This window comes from Sardina pilchardus, chromosome 12 (assembly GCF_963854185.1).
Source record: "Sardina pilchardus chromosome 12, fSarPil1.1, whole genome shotgun sequence".
NCBI lineage: Eukaryota > Metazoa > Chordata > Actinopteri > Clupeiformes > Clupeidae > Sardina > Sardina pilchardus.
This window is the reverse complement of record NC_085005.1, coordinates 28,898,755-28,919,010: the sequence shown is the minus strand read 5'-3', so window position 1 is coordinate 28,919,010 and position 20,256 is coordinate 28,898,755. Positions and strand designations below refer to the sequence as shown.

Sequence of the window (20,256 nt, the reverse complement as noted above, 5' to 3'; positions counted from 1 at the left end):
GTTAAGATGCTCCAGTTCTAACACGTCTCTTGTCCGAGAGTATGTCTGGCACCGCTGCTTGGCCAACGACGACGAACTTGATGGGGTCGTGACGTTAGGGAGGAGGACCATAGATTAGGTGTCCCGAGAAAACACGCAGGACGCTATGGCACACTCCAATGTTGCGTTACTTAGAGATTAGACTACCCCCCACCTCCCACCACCACCACCCCCCATCCCCTCAGACGCACGTTCCGAGTAAAAGCGGATGAAACTTGACTGCTGGTGCGTTCTCTGCCGCATCGCACTGTGCCACTCTTGAGAGTCATGGGTTGTGTCCACAGTGTTAGGTGATTGCTGTTTTTGTCAAGTTTGATTTTAATACAATATAGTCGTAACGCCAGGCTCAGGCCTTGGCCTTGGAGAATGGAGAGCAATGATCGGACAAAGTTTGATTTTGAATGTGAAGATTACTTCCTCCACTTCTCTCACATTCACAAATAAATTATTGTGTTTAACAAGATAAATGTGTGTCTCTTGTAGAGTTTCACAGGCCATGGCTTACTAACAGCGCAGTGTCAGCGCTCGCGAAGTTATCATTGAGTGAAAGTGTTGATGAAGATTTAAGTGACACGGCGACATCTAGGGGATATTAACCTCAATGACAAAGAACACGAGGATACGATGCAAATTTTAAGTTAAAGAAAGGGGGAAATCCAGTCACACAATTTGTATTTAAGACTTTAAATATTCTTTTAATTTATTTGTCATTTTGGTACAAATGGTATTTAATGAGGTCACATTGAACAAATTAAATCACAGTTATGGAGACAAAACAAACATTTAACTTCAGCCATATCAGTCTGATTGGCAGAAATGACTGACCAGTTTACTTCTGGAAACAGTGAATATTGAAATTTCATGTAAAAAAAAAAGAGACAAAGACAACAAAACAAGTAAAAGATTCTGGAATGCCCTTTGGTATTCTGTAGAAAATAATAACAGCACAGTAGCATTAAGGTCCACAGTGACACTGAAACTAGTCGCTTCAGTGACTACATCATCTACGCATGTCCAAACGCTCATCAGTAGTACGCGCACCGCTAACGCAAACCTTCAGAGCCGCCTCTGGGCAATTAAGAACAAGTGTGTCAGAAAGAGGCAACAGAGTGACAAACGACAACTCAAAACCTCAGTCAATAAATTAAAGGGTTCTCTGTACGTCAGACAAGCATCTCGCACATGCAGTATCGTCATTTGTTCAGAGGGGAGCGCGTCATCTTGGCATCAACGCTTCCTAACAACTACTTCAGGGAGGACTGCAAAGGACTGCAGGTCAAAGTAAAAAATAATCAGTGAAGTCTAAGATATCAATCTCTGCAGAGCTGACGAATATCTCATACACAGCTTTATCATCATTTGAAGAGTGCAAAAGTTCTTTTCTTTTCTGTTAAAGGCGGCATTAAGACTATATAAAATGTATAAGACGAATTCCACTTTCCTCATTGCAATCTGTACGCTTTCAGCTCTGTGATAAGAGGGATGCCTGTCATTACTCTATGCTCTGTCAGACAGGAATCCCAGAAAGACACACCTGCGCTGGGGTTGCCACGGCAACAAGGTCAAGTAGTAGAAGGCAATCGCAAGTTCAAGGTCAATGCCAAAGAGTAAACATCTACAGTAAGAGAGGAAATTCCAAAACAAAGGTTTCAAGTTAAGACCGAGATGGTGGATGCTTTGATGGAATGAAAGCAATGTTTACATAGTAAAAAATAATGATAATATAAAAAAGTTTATGCCGTTGAGGGCATTTGAGGCCTGTAACATTCGCGATTCATGCTCAAGGTTCATGACTACTCGATTAATGTCATGATGCCCATCATGACAAACAAATCTCTTTGAATTGAAAATTGAAGTGGTACTCGTGAAATGTGGCGGGAATACAATTTGAACACCAAGGACTAGATATCATAAAATGTACAAGCTCTCCTCTCAGACATGTTATAGTGTTGCTAACAATCTTGAGAATCTCCTTTTGAAAATTCTCTTGTGATCATAATGATATACATTTCTTTCCAGTCATACAACAGCAAAAAAAAAATAAAAAATAGACACAATCTCTGATGTGACAGATGTGAGACACTCATCCAACACAACCTGCCCAACACAAAAGATAAAAGTAACAAGTTTGTGACACATACAACATATAAACACAAAGAAAGGACAAGACACCAAAAAATGGAGGGGAGGACAACTACGACGCTGAGGGCTTAGTGGTGGATGGTCGTGTCTCGCCTCGTCGTTGTTGTTGTTGTTGTTGTTGTTGTTGTGTTGTTGCTGCGGCGGCTGCCGTCACTCGTGGCTCTCCAGGAACGGCGCGGCCTCCTCGAGAGGTGATGGCCTCCCGTGTCGTGAGTATTTCAACTGGAGCAGATCCCCGACTTCGCTGATGGCGTTTAATGCCTGACGAGAGACAACAACAAGGAGATATGAGAGGAGATGGGGCTCTGCGTTCAGCTCAACAGGCACGCAGAAGGGCTTTGAGTCATCGGGAAAACAAACGGCAAAACGATCAGAGGACTTTGTACGGGTGAGTCACAGGCCTGATCACACTCTGCAAGGTTCTGGGGGAGATGCCGGGAGACAGGCCCATCTATCCGTCTCAAATGGGACAGAAAAAAGGGACGTCGTGAAGCGCTCAAATGAGAACCATTTCCAGTGCGCCAATGTAAGTCCTAACTTGACCCCACCCACACCCCCCTTCCACCACCCTTCCAGAGAAAAGGAAGCCATCACAAACACACACGGAGAGCTGGACTGGTGTGGTGAGGCTGTCTCGATAAAGTTTGCTTTTCGCTCAACGGGAGGAAAAGCTTGCGCAAAGAGGCGAGGCTGCGTTTGAGAAACCGGTCGGCCACTGGATGGGGTCTGAGCTGGGAGCTAAGCTGGACACACCCAGCGCAAAAAAATCCCACGGACCTGAGTCACATTAACCTTTGCTATGAGTGTGTGTGTTTTTTTTTCATACCGTAACTGGGAGGGATTTAAGGTCAAGGAAGGAAATCAGGATACGTGGGCAGCGCAAACTGTGTTCACATGATTGGAGCCGTAGACAAGATGCTTGTGGGAACCCTTCAGAACCCTTAAGAACCCTTTGACGATGGTGCCTTCACGCTGTACCGTAAAATTGCCTTTCAGCTGAGGGCATGTTTCCCTGTCAGATAAAGGGTGATTCATGCCCCCGTTTTGTATAGATTTGTCTGTTTCAAATGTGGCTTCATTTTGTCTGTATCCATAAGCTTTCAGAAAATGTGCAAAAGGTAGACAAAATGAAGGCTCGATCTCTATTCTGTAATAGGCCTTTCAAACGCGGAGCGTAAATTAACCTTAAGACTCAAGACCAGGTTATGACCGAGGCATACAATTAGAGTCAATGACTTTGGGAGAAGGTGGCTGCCAAAGCCATTCGTTTTAGCACTTTTGGAAGGTGGTCATTTTAGTATAGACAGTAACCTACTCCTCAGAGAAAGAATGGCACACTTGGACATGGAAAAGTAACAGTCTGTATGTGTGTGTTGTTGTACACGGTCTTCTCAATTGTTAAATTCTTTGAAAATGACACAGGCACAGTATATCCTCTTCTTATAATGGTTGTTATGACTTGCTTTCCTTGTCCACCCGAGTATACGACAAAAACAAGCCTAGAAATGGCCTTTCATAGGTTTGCGGACTCACCGTATCGAGCATCTCTCTGGTGTGAGCGGCTGAGACACAGAAACGTGCCCGCGACTCGATGATGGGGGTCGCTGGGAAACCCACCACCACTGTGCCAATGTTCCTCTTTAGCATCTCCCGCCCAAACGCTCTGAGAGAGAGAGAACCAGAGATTTTCAAATGAGACTATTGCAATACAAAAGGAAAAAAATAACCAAAGTTCAATCAGCCTATGCAAAATACTCAGATGTATAAAAGGAGCACAAACCCAACAAAGTCAAAATAAATACCAGAAAGCATGAAACAGAGAGAGAGAGAGAGAGACAGAGAGACAGAGAGACAGAGAGACAGAGAGACAGACAGACAGAGAGAGAAAAAGAGAGAGAGAGATTAAGCCATCTTTGCGCCTCTCTGCTATTGAGGTTCATGTTGCCAATGGTCCAAATGGGCCATGTCCACATGGGCCTCCCCACAAGAGTGCCCCCCACGGGCCCACGAGCCCTTATCTCCAGACGGAGAGTCCAGACCCCGACCGCTCGGAGACTCACCCGATCTTGGCAGGCATGTAGAGCATCAGGGGCACCACTGGGGAGTCTTCATTTCCGTAGATGATGAAGCCCAACTCCTGCAGTCGCCGCCGGAAATACGTCGTGTTCTCCGAGAGCTGTCGGAGACGGTCCCGACCTACGGGCGGATTAACGAGCAAAATATAGATTAATAGATCGATAAAACATGTACCGTAACCACACATTAAACAAAGTCTTTCTTTAAACATGCTTTTTCATTGAGGGAAAGAAAACACATCTGATGGGTTGGAAAGCTTCAGAGGATGCAATACAAAATCCAAAATAGAAACAAGAGGGAAATCTCAAAAGCATCTTTGTTGATCTCGGAGCATAAAAGGGAACGCCAAGCTCTCTGATGAGCAGCACCAATGAGAAAAAGACGACAGCGAGACAACATTCCACTGGGATAACTAGTGCTACGTATGGAACGTCCTGTCTCTCTGCGCCCCAGACTCAGAGACTTATAGAGCACCGCGTGCCACCGAGAGGGGGAGGAGAAAATGATGAAGAAGAGGAAGAAGAAGAAGAAAGCCCACTCCTCGCCTGTTCTTTCATCACCGAGGCGGCCTCTCTGTTTCACAGAGATCAGAGACAGTGACACACACTCACACACACAGGCCCAGGTGCTCTGGATTCCCCCGCCGGACAGCAGACAGATAGACGGACCCCCGGAGGGAGCGGGCAGCTGGGGCAGGAAGAGCGCTAAGCGGAGTGTCTGGATGGCGCAGGGCTGTGTCGGGACCACTGAGCCCCCTCCAGGATCAGAACAACCACAACATGAACCCACTGCTAGCAAAGTGTGATGGAGAAGTAGACCATGAGGAGACCCTGCTTGATTTCAGTGTTTCCCACACATAGACAAATTTGTGGCGGTGCGCCACAGATTCAGCACCGGCCGCCACATATTGCGTCTCGTTATTCTTTTATTTATTTATTTATTTATTCTTATTTTGAAACGCTATTGAAAAACGTGCAGCATTCGTAAAGCTTAATTTCCTCTCCCTGCGCTCCCTCTCTGTCACTCGCGCGTCTGTCTCTCATACACACAAACACGCACAGCCCCTATACCCTCCGTGCACACCGCGGCTGTCTGTCTCCATGAAAACCAACGAGATCATCCCTGGAAGCGTGGTCGGTGGTCGCACTGATGCACCTGACGCTGCTCGGGTAGAAGCATAAAGTTCTCCCGCAACTTTTGTAGTCTATGCGTGCAACTTAATTACCAAACAGTAGAAGTAAACTCATTCTCCTTGGCCCGCTCTCGTGCGCGCTCAATGGACAGCCGCCCTCCACATGCACATTTAATCCAAATAAAACATTCACAATCGTGGACGCATTGACGCATAGAAGACGACTAGCTAAATTACTGTTATATTCGGTTAGCATCATTAGTAGGCTATGCTACAGACATTTGATTAAAACTCTTGCATTCGAGTTGACTGACCACCAATGTTTTTCAACTCCAAGACTTAAAAGGGCCTGTCCCAAGTATTAGCTTACCTTGAAACTTAAACACGTGTGGGGAAAATGAACAGTCCAACCAGTAGAGTATGATAAGCTTAGCCTGCTATGTTTACAATATTTTCAGGCTTCAACCAGACAGCTGAATTTAAGAAGTGGAGTTGTAATATGAATAGTAGGCTATAATCTGCATAAAGTTTGCTGTTATGAATATCAGAAATGTCAGTATAGGCCTATATGTAAGGGATAACGGCCGACGAGGTGACCGGTTCGATGGAAATAATGGCTAGGTGGAGGTCTAGAACTCCGGCGACGTGCGAAGCACGGAGACGGAGTTACCTCCGCCGTGCCATTATTTCCATCGAACCGGTCGACCTCGAAGGCCGTTATCCCGCTTATCTCCCGTTTGTATCCATAACCTGTATATTTAGAACATAGTTTTATTCCACCGTTGCGTCCGTTAACATCGCTAAAACTGTCTTGACTGTGGGACTACTTTCCGCCACATATCAACTTTCTACTTGCAGGACAAAACTGCCGTTACTAGTTCTAAAATGGATGGTTGCTATGGCCAAAGGCCAGTCGTTAGTTCTAAATGGCTGGTTGCTACGGCCAAAAGCCAGTCGTTAGTTCTATCTCTCCCGTTGTCAAGCGGCCATATCCCAGGATTCTGATTAACTTTAACTTTGAAAGATCGCTACTTTTATAGCCTACATGGCATCCAACTAGCTACAATCCACCTCCGTCATATGCTACAATGTTACTATGGTTCTGCACGTCTGTATTTCAGCTTGGATGCTACGCGACAGTTCATTTAAACTTCGCAACGAGTTTGGCGAATTAATATTCAAGTGTGTTACTTACATAATATGTGTGTGTGTTTCAAATAAAGACAAGCTTCACATCTTGGTAAAAAAAAACCAACATTATAAGGAGAGCGATAAAAAGGCGATGCAATGAACCCCCCCCCCCCCCCCCCCCCCGTCAGACATGGGGCGACCACCACACATTGCCTTCTAATCTGTGGGAAACACTGGATTTGGTTGTCTAACACATATATATTTTTTTTTTAAAGGAATGTCCCAACTATATCATTCTGTCAAGTGCACACTACAAACCAGTGTATTCAACCAGAAGCTCTGTGTGTCTCATGCATCTGATAGGGATCCCACTGTGGAGATGTGACCTGTTCTCTTCACCCTGGCCACAGCAATGCTGGCTCATGCCCTCATCTCCATACCACCATAGCCAGCATGCAGTAGGGTTATGCCCACGACACAATGAATGACAGCTGGCCTTTTAGACAGACCCAAAACAAAGAGCTGACATGAGCCATCACTGAAATATACTGCAACTACGGACCACCACATCTGGTCACAAGGAAAAGACATCTTGCATAATTGTAGATCTACAACTATAAAAAGTATAATCCATCTGTTCAAATATACAAAATACAACACAATTAACACTTGCTAGGTAGAAATGCTCAGATTTGTTGTGTCCATCCCCCTTGGTATTCCAGGGAGTTGTCCTGTTTCTCACACCCACATGCACCTCCCTAGCCTCCCTGTAGTCCTCCTGATCAGAGAACATCTCTCAACTCGGCCAGCTCCTCACCAATCCCCATCAACTCACTCTGACACATCTGAAAGCCATAAAGGCAGAGGGGGGTCTACATGGAGACGGTCCACTTCAAGAGAGCGAGAGGGATTTGGCCAGCATGCTTAAGATCCAAGGGCAGAGAGAGAGGAAGGAAGAAAGAGAGATAAAGAGAGAGAGAGAGAGAGAGAGAGAGGGCAAATGAAAGTCAAAAAGTGAGTGAAGGACAGCCAATAGCCATGTCTGTACAATACGATTGTTCTTTTTCCTTGTATGTGCATCTCTCTCTCTCTCTCTCTCTCTCTCTCTCTCTGTCTCTCTCTCTCTCTCTCTCTCTGTCTCTCTCTCTCTCTGTCTCTCTCTCTCTCTGTCTCTGCCTATCCTTCTTCCTCGAAAGTCTTCCGCCTTCTCTTATTCCCTCTCTCCCTCCTTCCCTCCCTCTTTCAACACCTTCAGAGACGGGGCCCGGGGCTCGACACGGAGGCAAAGAGCTTCCAGATGTGGCTGGGAGGCACGGCGCGGCTCGGCACGCCGCTCCCTCTTCCTCCCCCGCGGCAGGCAGAGGCGTCCAGATGGGTTTCAAAGGGACGCCGCGCCGTCGCTGTCTGCTTGATGGACGGCCATCGGGAGGGCCCTGATCAAAGCAGAGGGCTGGGGGTGGAGTGAGTGTGTGTGTGTGTGTGTGTGTGTGGGGGGGGGGGGCCTGCCGTACAGCACGGGGAGTGGATACAGGCCGCACTGGTATGCTGTGTGTGCTAGCCTAGCCCTGTTGGTGGGAGGTGGGCTGTGTACAACCTGCACCAACACTTCACTACAACTTTGGGTCAACGTTCTCTACTTTTCTCTCTACGTTCTCTGTTTTTCCTTCATTCTCAGCTTTCAGTAAAGCAGGTATGATTCACTCTACATGTAATCCATCCAATGCTTTATCATTAGACTCATAGATATTAGAGATGCTGCAATCTTGAAAAGCCAATCTGTTTTTTGGGAATAGAAGAAAACTATTAACCAAAAATGACAATGTGAAACTACTTTTAACACTGACAATGGCAAGCTAGACAGCATAGCAAAGAGTGACCGTTCTAGAAGTCAGTGCATGTACATTTGAATTGAGATGGAACGTGCGTTGAAAGAGAAGCAAATCCAAAGCACTCTAGAGATCAACATGGATCAATACGTGACTATGTGCGCAATCGGACAAGCACCTTGAACGTTGCAATTGGAAAACCCAGCACTACGGATGTCAGTTGGACATTTAATACTTATTCTGGATCCATTACCTCTCCAATTCTCCCCTTCATCCAAAACTTCAAAGCAAAAAAAGTGAACCTGTCAAGTTACACGACTTGACCTTGAGATAAAAAAAAATGTCTTTTGATTTCTCAGTTTTGTGCTGTAGCTCTGCTCAGGCACACACAGGAGGTTTCAATAGATTTCTTGCGAAACAACACACTTGGTCAAGCCAAGAGTTTGTTAAAAGGGAAAAGAAAAGAGCAGTTAAAAAGGAGGGGAGAAGCTGAAATTGAAAGGGAAATGGGTTTTTGATGCCAACCCTTGCCTCAACTTCACAAACAAGGCACAGAGATCAAAAGGAACATTACGTATGTTTACTTTAGCATGTGTGCTCCCTAAGCCAGTCAAAGGAGCTACCGAGACTACCATTGTCAACTACAAATTGTGCTTATAATAAACTTGCTTTATCAGTGGTCATTAAGACTTTCTGGCAAGTACAGTTATTTGAAATAAACAGTCAAACTTGCCACTGCGTCCCCCGGCAAACAAACTGTGTGCAAGCATGAGTGTTTCCAAAGGATGTTCTGCCACCTAGTGGTCTTCAAGTGAAATGCAATGGAGATTGTTTTCTTTTCTGGGATCTCACAGCATGCTCATTGTGAAACTTCCTGACTTCCTGTGTGTGTGTTTCACTGGCATGGAATGTAGACAGAATGTTCAGATGTGTAATGTGAAGGACCCAGCCGTCGAAACTCACCAAGATTAGTGCCATCTTCTCCCATAATGCACTTCATAGAAGTGATGATCTGTTGGGCGACTGGTGGCGATATGGAGGTGGCGTAGACAGCGCTGTGTGAGTGTGTGCGCAGGTAGTCAATCAGCTCCTACACAACAGCAGCAAATAACTCATTATTAGTACAGTAATTTCCCGCTTATCTCCCTCAACAATGGAATTCTCTTCTCTGATTGGCTGATGGGGTGGCCATTAACTTCGCATAACCTCCACCTAGCCACTATTTCCATCGAACCAGTCACCTCGTCGGCCGTTATCCCTTACATGTAAGACGCATTGTGTATAGGCCGCAGGACTGTTTTATGCAAGTTAAGCAGATCTTTTTCCTCTGTTCACTGCCAGAACCTTTGGCTCCAATCAGAAACGGCCATACTCTAGTCCTGGCACGCTATTGGCCGGTGACGTGACGATAACGAAACTTAAGCGACGCGAAGTGCAGTAGAAACAAAGCGCAGCCTCGCCAGACTAATGTTCAATCTTAAAAGATTGAGTTTAGTATGGTGAAAACCAGACTATATTAACACCATATTAAGTGCCTCCCTGTATTAACCTCATTGCTGAAGAAATTTTGCAAAATCAATGTATAAGGGAAATTACGGTAAACATCTAACAAGCTTTTATTCAGAACTGAAGAAAGGACTCTCAGGTGACATCTTCTGGTTTCATGTTTTCATGTTCTGGTTGACATATTATGACATACTGGCATGTCTTGTTTAACCAGCATAAATCCGTAAAGTAATATAGATATTAATGAGTGACAACTATAGAATTATATTATTTTTATATTAGCCATCTTTTAATTGAAATTAATAGAACCCAAAGCCTAATTAAGGGAAGCTAAAATTATTGATTTGTAGCCTGACAACTACAGAACTTTGTGTGCAACAGTATTAGTCCACTTGCCTTTTTGCCACCAATGTAGCCACCTGCTGCCCCAAAGCTCTTAGTGAAGGTCCCCATCATGATGTCTACGTCCCGTGGGTCTAAACCGAAGTAGTCCACCACGCCTCTGCCCCTGGGTCCTAGTGCCCCGATGCTGTGGGCCTCATCCAGGTAGAGATAGGCCTTGTACTTCTTCTTCAGTGCAATCACCTCGGGCAGACGCACAGCCGAGCCCTCCATGCTGTTGGGTACAGAAGAGAAGCCAGAAGAGGTGGTGAGGGTCCCGCATACTCCAGGTAGTGTATGTGTGGTGGCACGCACTGGTATATGCTTTCATCAAGTTAATCTGTTTGAAAATCTTCAGCAGCAAAAATTCCGCATAATTCCATCCAATACATTACGGCCCGGGTTCGCCAAATCAATTGTATTAAAGGAGAATTCCGGTGTGATATTGACTTAAAGTGTGTTGAAATATGATACCGAGTGTGAGCGATTGTCTCAGAGCTGATCTCGACCTGTCAGCTGTTCTCCGAAACCCGGCGGGAGCTTAGAAATAGTCAACCAGGTTTTTAACGTTTGTGCCTCGGGCATCGAACTGCCGTGCAAATAAATCACTGTTTTACACCATTAATGAGGCTCAAAGTAGCTCCACACTTTATTGGTAGACTTCTGAGGGCCCTGACATTTAAAACGAGACATCGAGAACTTTGAAAAAGCACTGGTTGTTTACTTACATGACTGTTTATTCAGGCAGTCACTTTCGAAAGTTTAGCGGTAGCAGCCATCTTGAATCTAGTCACGTGACTGATTCGTGACTGGTTCACGTAATCGCTATGTCTATGCGTGCACTAGTCATGAATCAGTCACGTGACTAAATTCAAGATGGCTGCGACCGGTAAACTTTCGAAAGTGTCATGTACACACTTTGAACAGTCATGTAAGTAAACAACCAGTGCTTTTTCAAAGTTCTCGATAGAGATGCTCCGATCAGCATTTTTGGGGCCGATCACCGATTACCGATCATCAAAATCATGATCGGCCGATTGCCGATCACTGCCGATCACAGAATGGCAGGGGAATGAGAGTCTCTTAACAATAGTCTACCAGAGTTTGCATCATTTGTAGAAATTAAACTAACTATGAATTAATGTAAGTGGCATAAAAGACAGTAGGCCTATAGGCTAGTCAAGATGTTGAAGAACCACCATTTATCGATTTGTATTTAGAAAATGAAATAACTTTGGCCATCTTTTCCAAATATGCAGCGAGACATAAAATGATTTCATACAAGGAGAGGGTCAGGCAGACCAAGACACAGATCACCTAAATGGGATGGGACCAAATTACATTGCCTAGGCTACTTGAAAAGTATAGCTTCTAAATAGACTGACTACATTAAATGAAAAACGTGTTACACCAAAACCTACTGCCTCAAAGTGCAAAACTATGGCCTTTTCTCTGTTCCAAATCCCCAAATTGCAAGTCTTTTTTATCTTGGAATCCCCCATGACTGAAACATGCCGTTAAATGCCACCAGTTTGAGTCAATAAAGTGCGCTGTTAAGCTAGCAGGGACATTGGACAGGCGTCTGCGCTTGGGAAGCTAATATGCCTATTCTTCAGCTTGTCAATGTAGGCTACACTGTTTGGTAACGCGGGGAGATACACATTAGGCTAGTATTTTATGCCTGCGGGGTAATATCGTGGATCAAGGCAGGTTAGGGCCGACTTACATTGCGCGATATTGCCATGTTTTCACAGTCGATGAATAAATATCCAAAGTCGGGACAGAAATCATGGCGCGGCGCGCTCCCGTGTACTCGTTTAATGTAAGGTGTTAATTAGCGGTTGTAAGCCAGTCGGAGTCTTTTTCTAATTCTGCCGTTACAACAATATCAAACATGTCTGATATTATCGCATGTCTGCATAGTCTGTGACTAGTTTCTGACTTTAAAACTCTATGATTTGTCTTTAGATGTGAGAGTCTGACTGTCTTTCAAAAATCTTTTAGGCTACAGATATTTGCAAAATCGTAATTGGGCTTTATCCTCCACAACGAAATAGGGGTTGTTCGAGGAGGCAAATTAATTCTGAACGTAATGCCTTTCCATCTTATCATCCCTATCGTTAGTAGGCCTACAGTCGGCTGATTGAAGGATGGGGAAGTTGGCTGGTTTAGTTTCTCATACCCAACATATTCAGTTGTCCGTCAGTGGTGTTAAAACGTCTTTGGTGGCTTCCACCTCGAGGGATTTCAGCACGACATACATTGCAAATGGTTAATTTTACACTGAACCTTTAGCCTACTCATGTTTGCCACTGCAAGCTCCTCTCTACTCTAGGCTGTTGTGTGCCTGTGCGCCGCGCCTGCAGGTGAAAAAATGTCACGCAAGTAATTTAGGTCACATGATCGGCTTTTTTGATCGGCGCTTTTGAGCTTCACCGATCAAGCCATTTTTAGCCAATATCGGCCGATCATGATCGGCGGCCGATCGATCGGAGCATCACTAGTTCTCGATGTCTCGTTTTAAATGTCAGGGCCCTCAGAAGTCTACCAATAAAGTGTGGAGCTACTTTGAGCCTCATTAATGGTGTAAAACAGTGATTTATTTGCACGGCAGTTCGATGCCCGAGGCACAAACGTTAAAAACCTGGTTGACTATTTCTAAGCTCCCGCCGGGTTTCGGAGAACAGCTGACAGGTCGAAATCAGCTCTGAGACAATCGCTCACACTCGGTATCATGTTTCAACACATTTAAAGTCAATATCACACTGGAATTCTCCTTTAACTTTGTTTGTGGAAAAATAATTGGGTGAGCATGACTAGCAACAGTTCATCAACAAATAATATAATTTGTCAAGAAATTGATTCACGTAAACAGAATGAATTGAGTGAACTGGACTTGCTCTGGTAATAAAAGCACTTAATTATGCCCTCACTCCCAAAAGTAGCGGACTCCGTTAGCAGAATACCTGTAAATTCCCTCTACCAGAATGAGAATCTTTTTCCAGGGTCGGTGTGTTCGGGGTTGGCCGTGCACTACGGCATCTCGCAGGAGTTTCTCCAGACTCTGCATATCTAGGATGAAGAACAGAGAGAGAGAGAGAGAGAGAGAGAAAGATGGAAAGAAAGAAAGAGAGAAAGAGTGAGTAATTCAGTAACAAAAACACTCCCAATTCAGGTGTGTGCGCGTTCAACTCCACTCAGAAAAACACATTCGCATTCCAACCATTACGGTCTTTTCATTATCAGGGGATGGTCATGTTCAAGGCTGGGTCAGCTCACTAAATCGCCCCAGAATATGTGTATTGCATTAGTTCCCTCACACACATGAGGCAGCGATAACAAGCAGCCATAAGCATGTGCCTGGATGACTTTGTAAGACTGCGGAGATAAGAGAGAGGAGGGGAGGCCTACTGTTGTGTTTGAAGACGCGAATAGTGGATCCAGACAGCCTCGCCCCGAGCACCAGAGAGGCATGGTTCAACTCATCACTCAAAATCAGACAACCCTGTGAGAGAGAGAGAAAGGGAGGGAGAGGGAGAGAGAGAGAGAGAGAGAGAGGGAGGGAGGGAGGGAGAGAGAGAGAGAGAGAGAGAGAGGGAGAGAAAGACAGAGAGAGAGAGAGAGAGAGAGAAAGAAAAACAGACAGAGAGAGAGAGAGGGAGAGAGATATCTCTGTTTAGCATGCATAGTGTGTGAGCACCTGTCTGTGCTACACCCTTCATCCTTGTGTGTGTGTGTGTGTGCTTATCAGCATGAAAAAGGCGTCCGTGCCGTTTCCCTGTGCGCTACCAAAGTACAGGGCCATAAAGTAATCTCCTGCTCTGAATATAAACAAACCGTCGTCACTGCAGGGTCATATTTAGCCATGTGACGTTATTAACGTCAATAACAGGCGGAAGCAGTCCATTTCCAGACATTGCTGAGTATCGCTTCGTCATTCCTATGTTTTGCAATACTGGTATAAAAAATACAAATCACTGTTCTATTTCAGCAAACCTGTTGTGTCGCAACATCAGGACATACATGGTCATGTATTTTTTTTTTATACTATGGAGTTGGTTCATTTTGTTGGTGCATTTCCTGTTGCTTAAATATATTAACACAAAAACTGTTGCTGTTTTGTCATCCCTACACCCTGCCAAAACAAGTCATTTTCACCTTTATACAGTACGCATGATCATGGTCATGTGTAAAGGCTTCTGATTCTGACAAGGCCAGTAAAAGTGGCCAAACAGGAAGTGAAAGAGTGACTCAGAGGGCAGAGCAGACTTCCCATGAACCTGCTGTGTGAGGCGCCGCGATGACGATTGGATCTGAAATATTTGAAGCCTATTCTGGAAAACAGGAGGTTCGTAGAACACTACACCCTCTTGAATCAACTGAACAGCCATTAACAACATGGTTTCATAACATGGAAAGGAAGCAATAATTCCATTAGTCATTTGAGGATTATGTTTTTGAGCACTTGTTTTCCAGCTATGCTTTAAGCCCTCTGATAACAGTTATGGAATGAGCACATACTTTGCCTGTCAAAGCAGGAATGTTCATAGAGTTTGTGGCGAAGCCCATCCCAAAAGTCATGGAAGCCTCAACGCCCAGGAATCTGGCAACCAGGTTCTCCAACTCCTCGTGTTTGTCCAGGTTTCCTGTTTGTGGAGCAAACGGAACAGTCAGTACCAGATCCAGTCGTACCCTGAACTTTATATGATCAGCAAATAACCATTATGTGCAAAATAGCATGTTCATAGGAAACCTCTCTGTCAGTGGCATGACAAACAACTGATACGTCCTAGCTAGAATGGAAATACTGTTGATTCATTCATTTTATTCTGGATTTAGTAAGTACCTCAAGGTAAGGTAACATTAAAGTAGTAGATTAAAGTTTAACTTTAAAGTTGACATGTTGAAATGTCATTAGGACATTCATTCAACCATGCGGTGAGTGAACAAAGGCATTTACCCATCTCATGCCTGGTGCTGTTGACTCCCACTCCGTACTGCAGGGTAGCCTCAGTGGCTGCATCAGCACACGGGCCAATGTTCTCAGCAAAGCCCAGGTAGTTATAGGAGCCCATGTTGATGACGTCCTTAATCACCTTGCCTGTGTGTCTACAGATGGAAATCAACAAACAAACAAACAAAAAAGAAAGACACGATTACAAACCCAACCTTTACAATTCTATGTGTGTATATTTTTCAATGCAATCAGGGATTGTGTTTTTTATTATCATCAACTAGTGCAGAGCCCGTAGATGTGCCATTTGTTGTCCGTATAACATGAAATTTGGCACAGCACACACTCGTGCCATTAAGATGACACCCACCAAATTTGAGGGCAGTCGGATGAGTGGTTCGAGAGTTATGCGTGGAACAGACAGACAGAGTGACACACAGACAGACGTTCACTTGCATTAATAGATAGATATACCGGATACTGTCTAGTAATCTGTTTTTAATTTAGCGCCTCAGCAGCCACCCCCACTACTGCGATGCTAAAAGTATAAGCTTCATCTTCCATTGAACACACACTGCAGTCTATTCATCCTCATTATTTGCTTGGCCACTTCTCTGCACTGCCTCCGCAAGCAAATATTTACTCTTGCCAAGTAAGTAACCCGGAATAGTTGGGACTATCCGGAGAAACCGTTTTATTTATCCATTTATTTAAACACAGAGGGATTACAAGTCATCCCCCACTACACCTTCTATAAGGCTCAGCTGTATTGCAGGGAGCAGACCCAGAGTAAACAAACACAGCCTGGTGGTGCTGATAACAGCCAGATATTAATGCCCTGCCCGCAGCTTCAGAAACCCTTGAAGAGACCTTGTTGTTAATCCCATTGATCTGTGTAATCGGAATCTCGGTTAACCATGGAGCCATGGATGTCACTCACTCAAAGGTCCAGTTGTAGTCGTGGGTGACCCGCTCCACCAGGTCCATTCGGGCCCCCGGGACGCTACAGATGGGCCGGTTCCAGTTGTCTCGGATCCTCATGTACAGGTTTCTGGTGTAGAAGTTCTCAAAGTCCTGATAGAGAGGGACGAAGTCCTGAAAGACAACAAAACAACACACAACGTAATCAGAATGTAAAGGATTTGTATTTGTGCTTTCATAATGTAATCGTAAGGTGACTTTTGGTGGCTAAGTATTCAGAGTATAATAAAGCAGTTAACTGCCTCATCAAACATTACAACTTTAGCCTATTACCCAATCAAGGTTAAGTTGGGAAAAGGTCTCTTATACAATGCCACACTGAAGCACTAACCTACCCACAAAACAATCATGTCATGTTGCCACACAGTGCTGCTAGTTGTAAATTCCTGAGCGATCATTAGTGCAACAGGTGACTGGCGACTGGGTGGGTGTGTGTGTGTGTGTGTGTGTGTGTGTGTGTGCGTGTGTGTGTGTGTGTGTGTGTGTGTGCGCGTGTGTGTGTGTGTGGTACCTTCTGCTCCTCGCGTTCCCTGGCAATGTGGCACTTCTCGATTTTCCACTGCCTGAGGAAGTCACGCAGGTATCCGAAAATGGTGAGGATCCCGTAGCCCATGTAAGTGAGGACGGCGACCAGGAGAGGAGTCTCCTCAAAGGACTCCACGAAGGGCTTGTTGTACAGCGCAGCGTTTCGGGAGACATGTTGGCTCTGAATGGACAGTCACACACACACAGATACCCATGGAAACATAAACACAGGCTGCCAAGGACACACATCCACACAGGTGCAAATGAAAAGACAGCAGTGTTTAAAATGGTTAGAAAAAAGTTATTTTTTTATCAACTGGCTGGGTCCTCCCTGCTTGATTCACGCTGCTCAGAAACCTTTTGGAATGTAATCTTTATTCTATTTTCAGCGATGTTCAGTCACAGACGCGGGGGATGAGAACATCGCTTTCACACCAAACAGGGAGATGAAGACTCAATGGACAGTGGATCCACACTTGAGTATGAGGCACAATGTACTAACTACACCCTAGCTAGCACTTTCCCCTTATTGATTTAAAAGAAACCTACAAAGCAAACATGAAAGGGTGCTCAACAGGGTGTTTCTAGTAGACCTGTGTGTACACAGCACTGAGGTGTCAGCTGATGAGGAGTTACAGTCAGCAAAAGAGCTTGATTATCTGCTTGTCTTCTTGTTTTCTTTCTATATTTAAGAAGTCATCAGCTGCGAGCAACCTACGTTGAGTAGGGATTCATGATGGTGCTGGGCTGCCGCTGTAGTTTTGGAGAAGTTGCGCTCATCATAATGACATAACACAGGCCCATCAATGACAGCCAGGTCCCAAGAAACCGGCTAGCCTATAACCCTAACCCTAGCCTGTATCCTGTACTTTCAGATAACTCAGCAAGGCCCCTAAATTGAAAGGGTCTACCAACCCTCAATGGAGAGACAGAGAGGCCCTTTTGTCCCTCTAATTCTCCCAAATCAAATGAAGCCAAAGCACAAGAAAACAAGAAACACACCGAGTCAGTACCTCCGTCAGTCCCTCATTAAGAGCCGCTGGGCTGCTTAGCAACTGCATGTGACTGTGGTCATGCCCTTCTCCGAAATGCCTCTGATGACTGAGAGGGTGACTGGTGTGCGCACAGTTGAGCTTAACATTAACATAGCCTCCAACCAAACTCCCTCTGGGTGTACTGAGTGACCATGTTACTCAGAAACCTAGAGGCCCCCATTAACTAGTGGGCCTATACAACACCACAGCACGTTTCACTCCAGGCTACAATTGGGATTGGGAAACAAAGACAAGTGTTGTTGTTTCTTCTTGTTCCTATAGGCTGTTATAGGCTTGATGCAAAAATGTTCCACAGTTGAGGAATCTTTGCCTCTTCCAGCCCGCATAACAGTCATTCCTGAGGCTAAGGCTATGGGACAGAAGCTACTTTGAATACAGGGTGGAACAAATTACAGGATGCACCGTCTTTTCTCGGAAAAAAAAAAGAAATCATAACCACTCATGACAGATAACAACAACGCTTGTGTTTACTGTTGTAAAATATGGTCAGGTCTAAGAGGAGCTCCAACAGTTGGGGTACACAAAGGATTAGATGAGCCGAAGGGCCTTTTCCAAAAGAAACTTATTCCCAGGAGAGCCGCTCCCTTTGCCCCCGGTAGCGCCCAGGAGGAAACTTGAAGATTGCGTGAAATAGACCTCTCAGGTTACGCTAACGTATTCTCCACAGTGGTGTCAATGTAAACAGCCCTGTCACCAACACAACTCACACAATACAACCTAAACAGTGGGTCATTATCGAAGTATTGTGCATCGACAGCACTATTCAACACCATACAACAAGGTCTGTTTTGGAATGAAATCTCACAGAGATACAGCACATATCCAAACCTATGTACGTTAGGGTCTAACCCATTGCCAGAAACCAATCATTTATTAGATAGGCGATTGAATTAACCCCTGTCAATGTGAATTTGCGACAGACTGTCATACTGTTCACACTTCAGAAACACTAACTTAATGTACTGTCCTCTGGCAAATATGCAGTTATCAAATTACGTTCCGAAGCGTAACGTTACAATTAACAACAAAAAAAACCAACGTAGAGAATTGAGTGTTTTTTAGCCACTTAATTCTTACACAGACACATTTAGATTGAAGTGTAAACATCTGCTAATATAAATACAACGTAAAAGTTCAATGAATCATTCATATTATCGTCAGCTAGCAACAGTGGTTACAAAAGCTAGCATGAAATTATCTGGAACATAACGTTACAGATACCAAAAGTCTATGTTAACTTTTGAAAATAACAAAAATTGTACAATGCCCGAAACTAGTTATCGACAACAAATCACCATCATTTAACATTCAAAATATTGAGCCAAAATCGTACTGTATTTCCGGGTATGCATACCACGACCCTTCCTCTCCCACCCACCCTGCCGTTGTTGTAGCGCGAGGGCCTTACCTTCTCCTTCGTGCGGCGGTACTTTTGCAGCTGCTGCTGTTGTTGGAAGAGACAGTGGTTCTTTACGAAGCCGTTTCTAGCTGTCTTCTTTCCGTTAGCGGTTCGGTGACAACTATCTCCATTTAACAGTTTACTCGTGGAGCTTTCCGTCATGATGATGAGCCGAGACCCCCTTCTTCACCCAAGAGACTCCGGTTTACTTGTGTAACCGTGAAGTTTCAACGCCGCTTCCCCTCAGTTGAGTGAAAGGAAATACCACCGCCCACTACGGTACGAAACATGAGATTAGTGGACAAAAACGCCCCTCAGGACGACAGAACAGCTAACGACGAATGGCACGTCATTTCGTCACACAAGGGCGCGGTCTCGCGTGGAAAATTCAAGAGGAGGCTGTCTGTCATGAAATGAAGTCATCAGAAATAACCTGCAATAACCTCAACGTGGGTGTGGATCATAGGTGTGGATTGCCATGGGACCAACACTCACCATTCCTGTCGTAGTTCCACAAGGCCTACCTGCCTTGCATTAGGCAATGCATTGCCTGGGAGGGAGCGGCTTATCAATTTAAGGATAGTGACATGGACTTAACCTTGGGAGGAATGATGACTAAGAACATTTAAGGCAAAGCCTACTGTTCCGCTCATAAAAATATATAAACATTATGACACATTTACTGTGTGTTAAATTAAGTAAGGACTCTACTCTTGGGAGGACCACATTTTTATCTTTCTTAAACCAGTAGCACACCTACTAGGCCTACCTAAGGGAAAAGGCTACTTTCCATTGGTCAGATAATGTATTTTAAGAAGTCAATTAGTTAGACAGATCTAGATGGAAACAATGGAACACCAACCTCTAACATACTTGTTTGGTTTTTAGTATTCATCCACACACACAGATGCCACTCAATTGTAGCAAAACTCAAGGACAATTGTATAAAAACTCAAGGACTAATTTGACAGTGAGAGTGTCTTACAGAAATGTGGTGCAGAAGCAAATGGCAGGACAATCCAACACAACTAATTGTTGTTCAAAACCCCCACCAATGTGCTAGCTAAATGTGTCCCCACGTTCAAACACAGCAAGACATAAAAATGATA

General features: G+C 44.6%; 1 protein-coding gene across 1 annotated transcript; it reads right to left on the bottom strand.

Moving 5' to 3' along the window:
- Positions 1 to 707: 707 nt before the first annotated feature.
- Positions 708 to 19,394, bottom strand: sptlc2b (serine palmitoyltransferase, long chain base subunit 2b). The gene is made up of 12 exons (XM_062550872.1): positions 19,157 to 19,394; positions 16,680 to 16,874; positions 16,128 to 16,282; positions 15,194 to 15,342; positions 14,755 to 14,879; positions 13,645 to 13,738; positions 13,200 to 13,305; positions 10,249 to 10,468; positions 9,310 to 9,436; positions 4,242 to 4,377; positions 3,715 to 3,844; positions 708 to 2,442 (listed from the first exon to the last, which is right to left on the bottom strand). The coding sequence occupies exons 1-12, from the start codon at positions 19,307 to 19,309 to the stop codon at positions 2,332 to 2,334; spliced, it is 1,701 nt and encodes a 566-aa protein (XP_062406856.1). The 5' UTR covers positions 19,310 to 19,394; the 3' UTR covers positions 708 to 2,331.
- Positions 19,395 to 20,256: the final 862 nt, after the last annotated feature.

Excerpts from the sequence above, each read along its gene's own strand:
- sptlc2b (XM_062550872.1), bottom strand. The coding sequence starts at position 19,309 with ATGACGGAAAGCTCCACGAGTAAACTGTTAAATGGAGATAGTTGTCAC. Across the intron at positions 13,739-14,754 it reads TTCCTGCTTTGACAGGCAAA|GGTTGTCTGATTTTGAGTGA; the intron begins GTATGTGCTCAT and ends TCTCTCTCACAG. Across the intron at positions 10,469-13,199 it reads CTGGTAGAGGGAATTTACAG|CATGGAGGGCTCGGCTGTGC; the intron begins GTATTCTGCTAA and ends TGTACCCAACAG.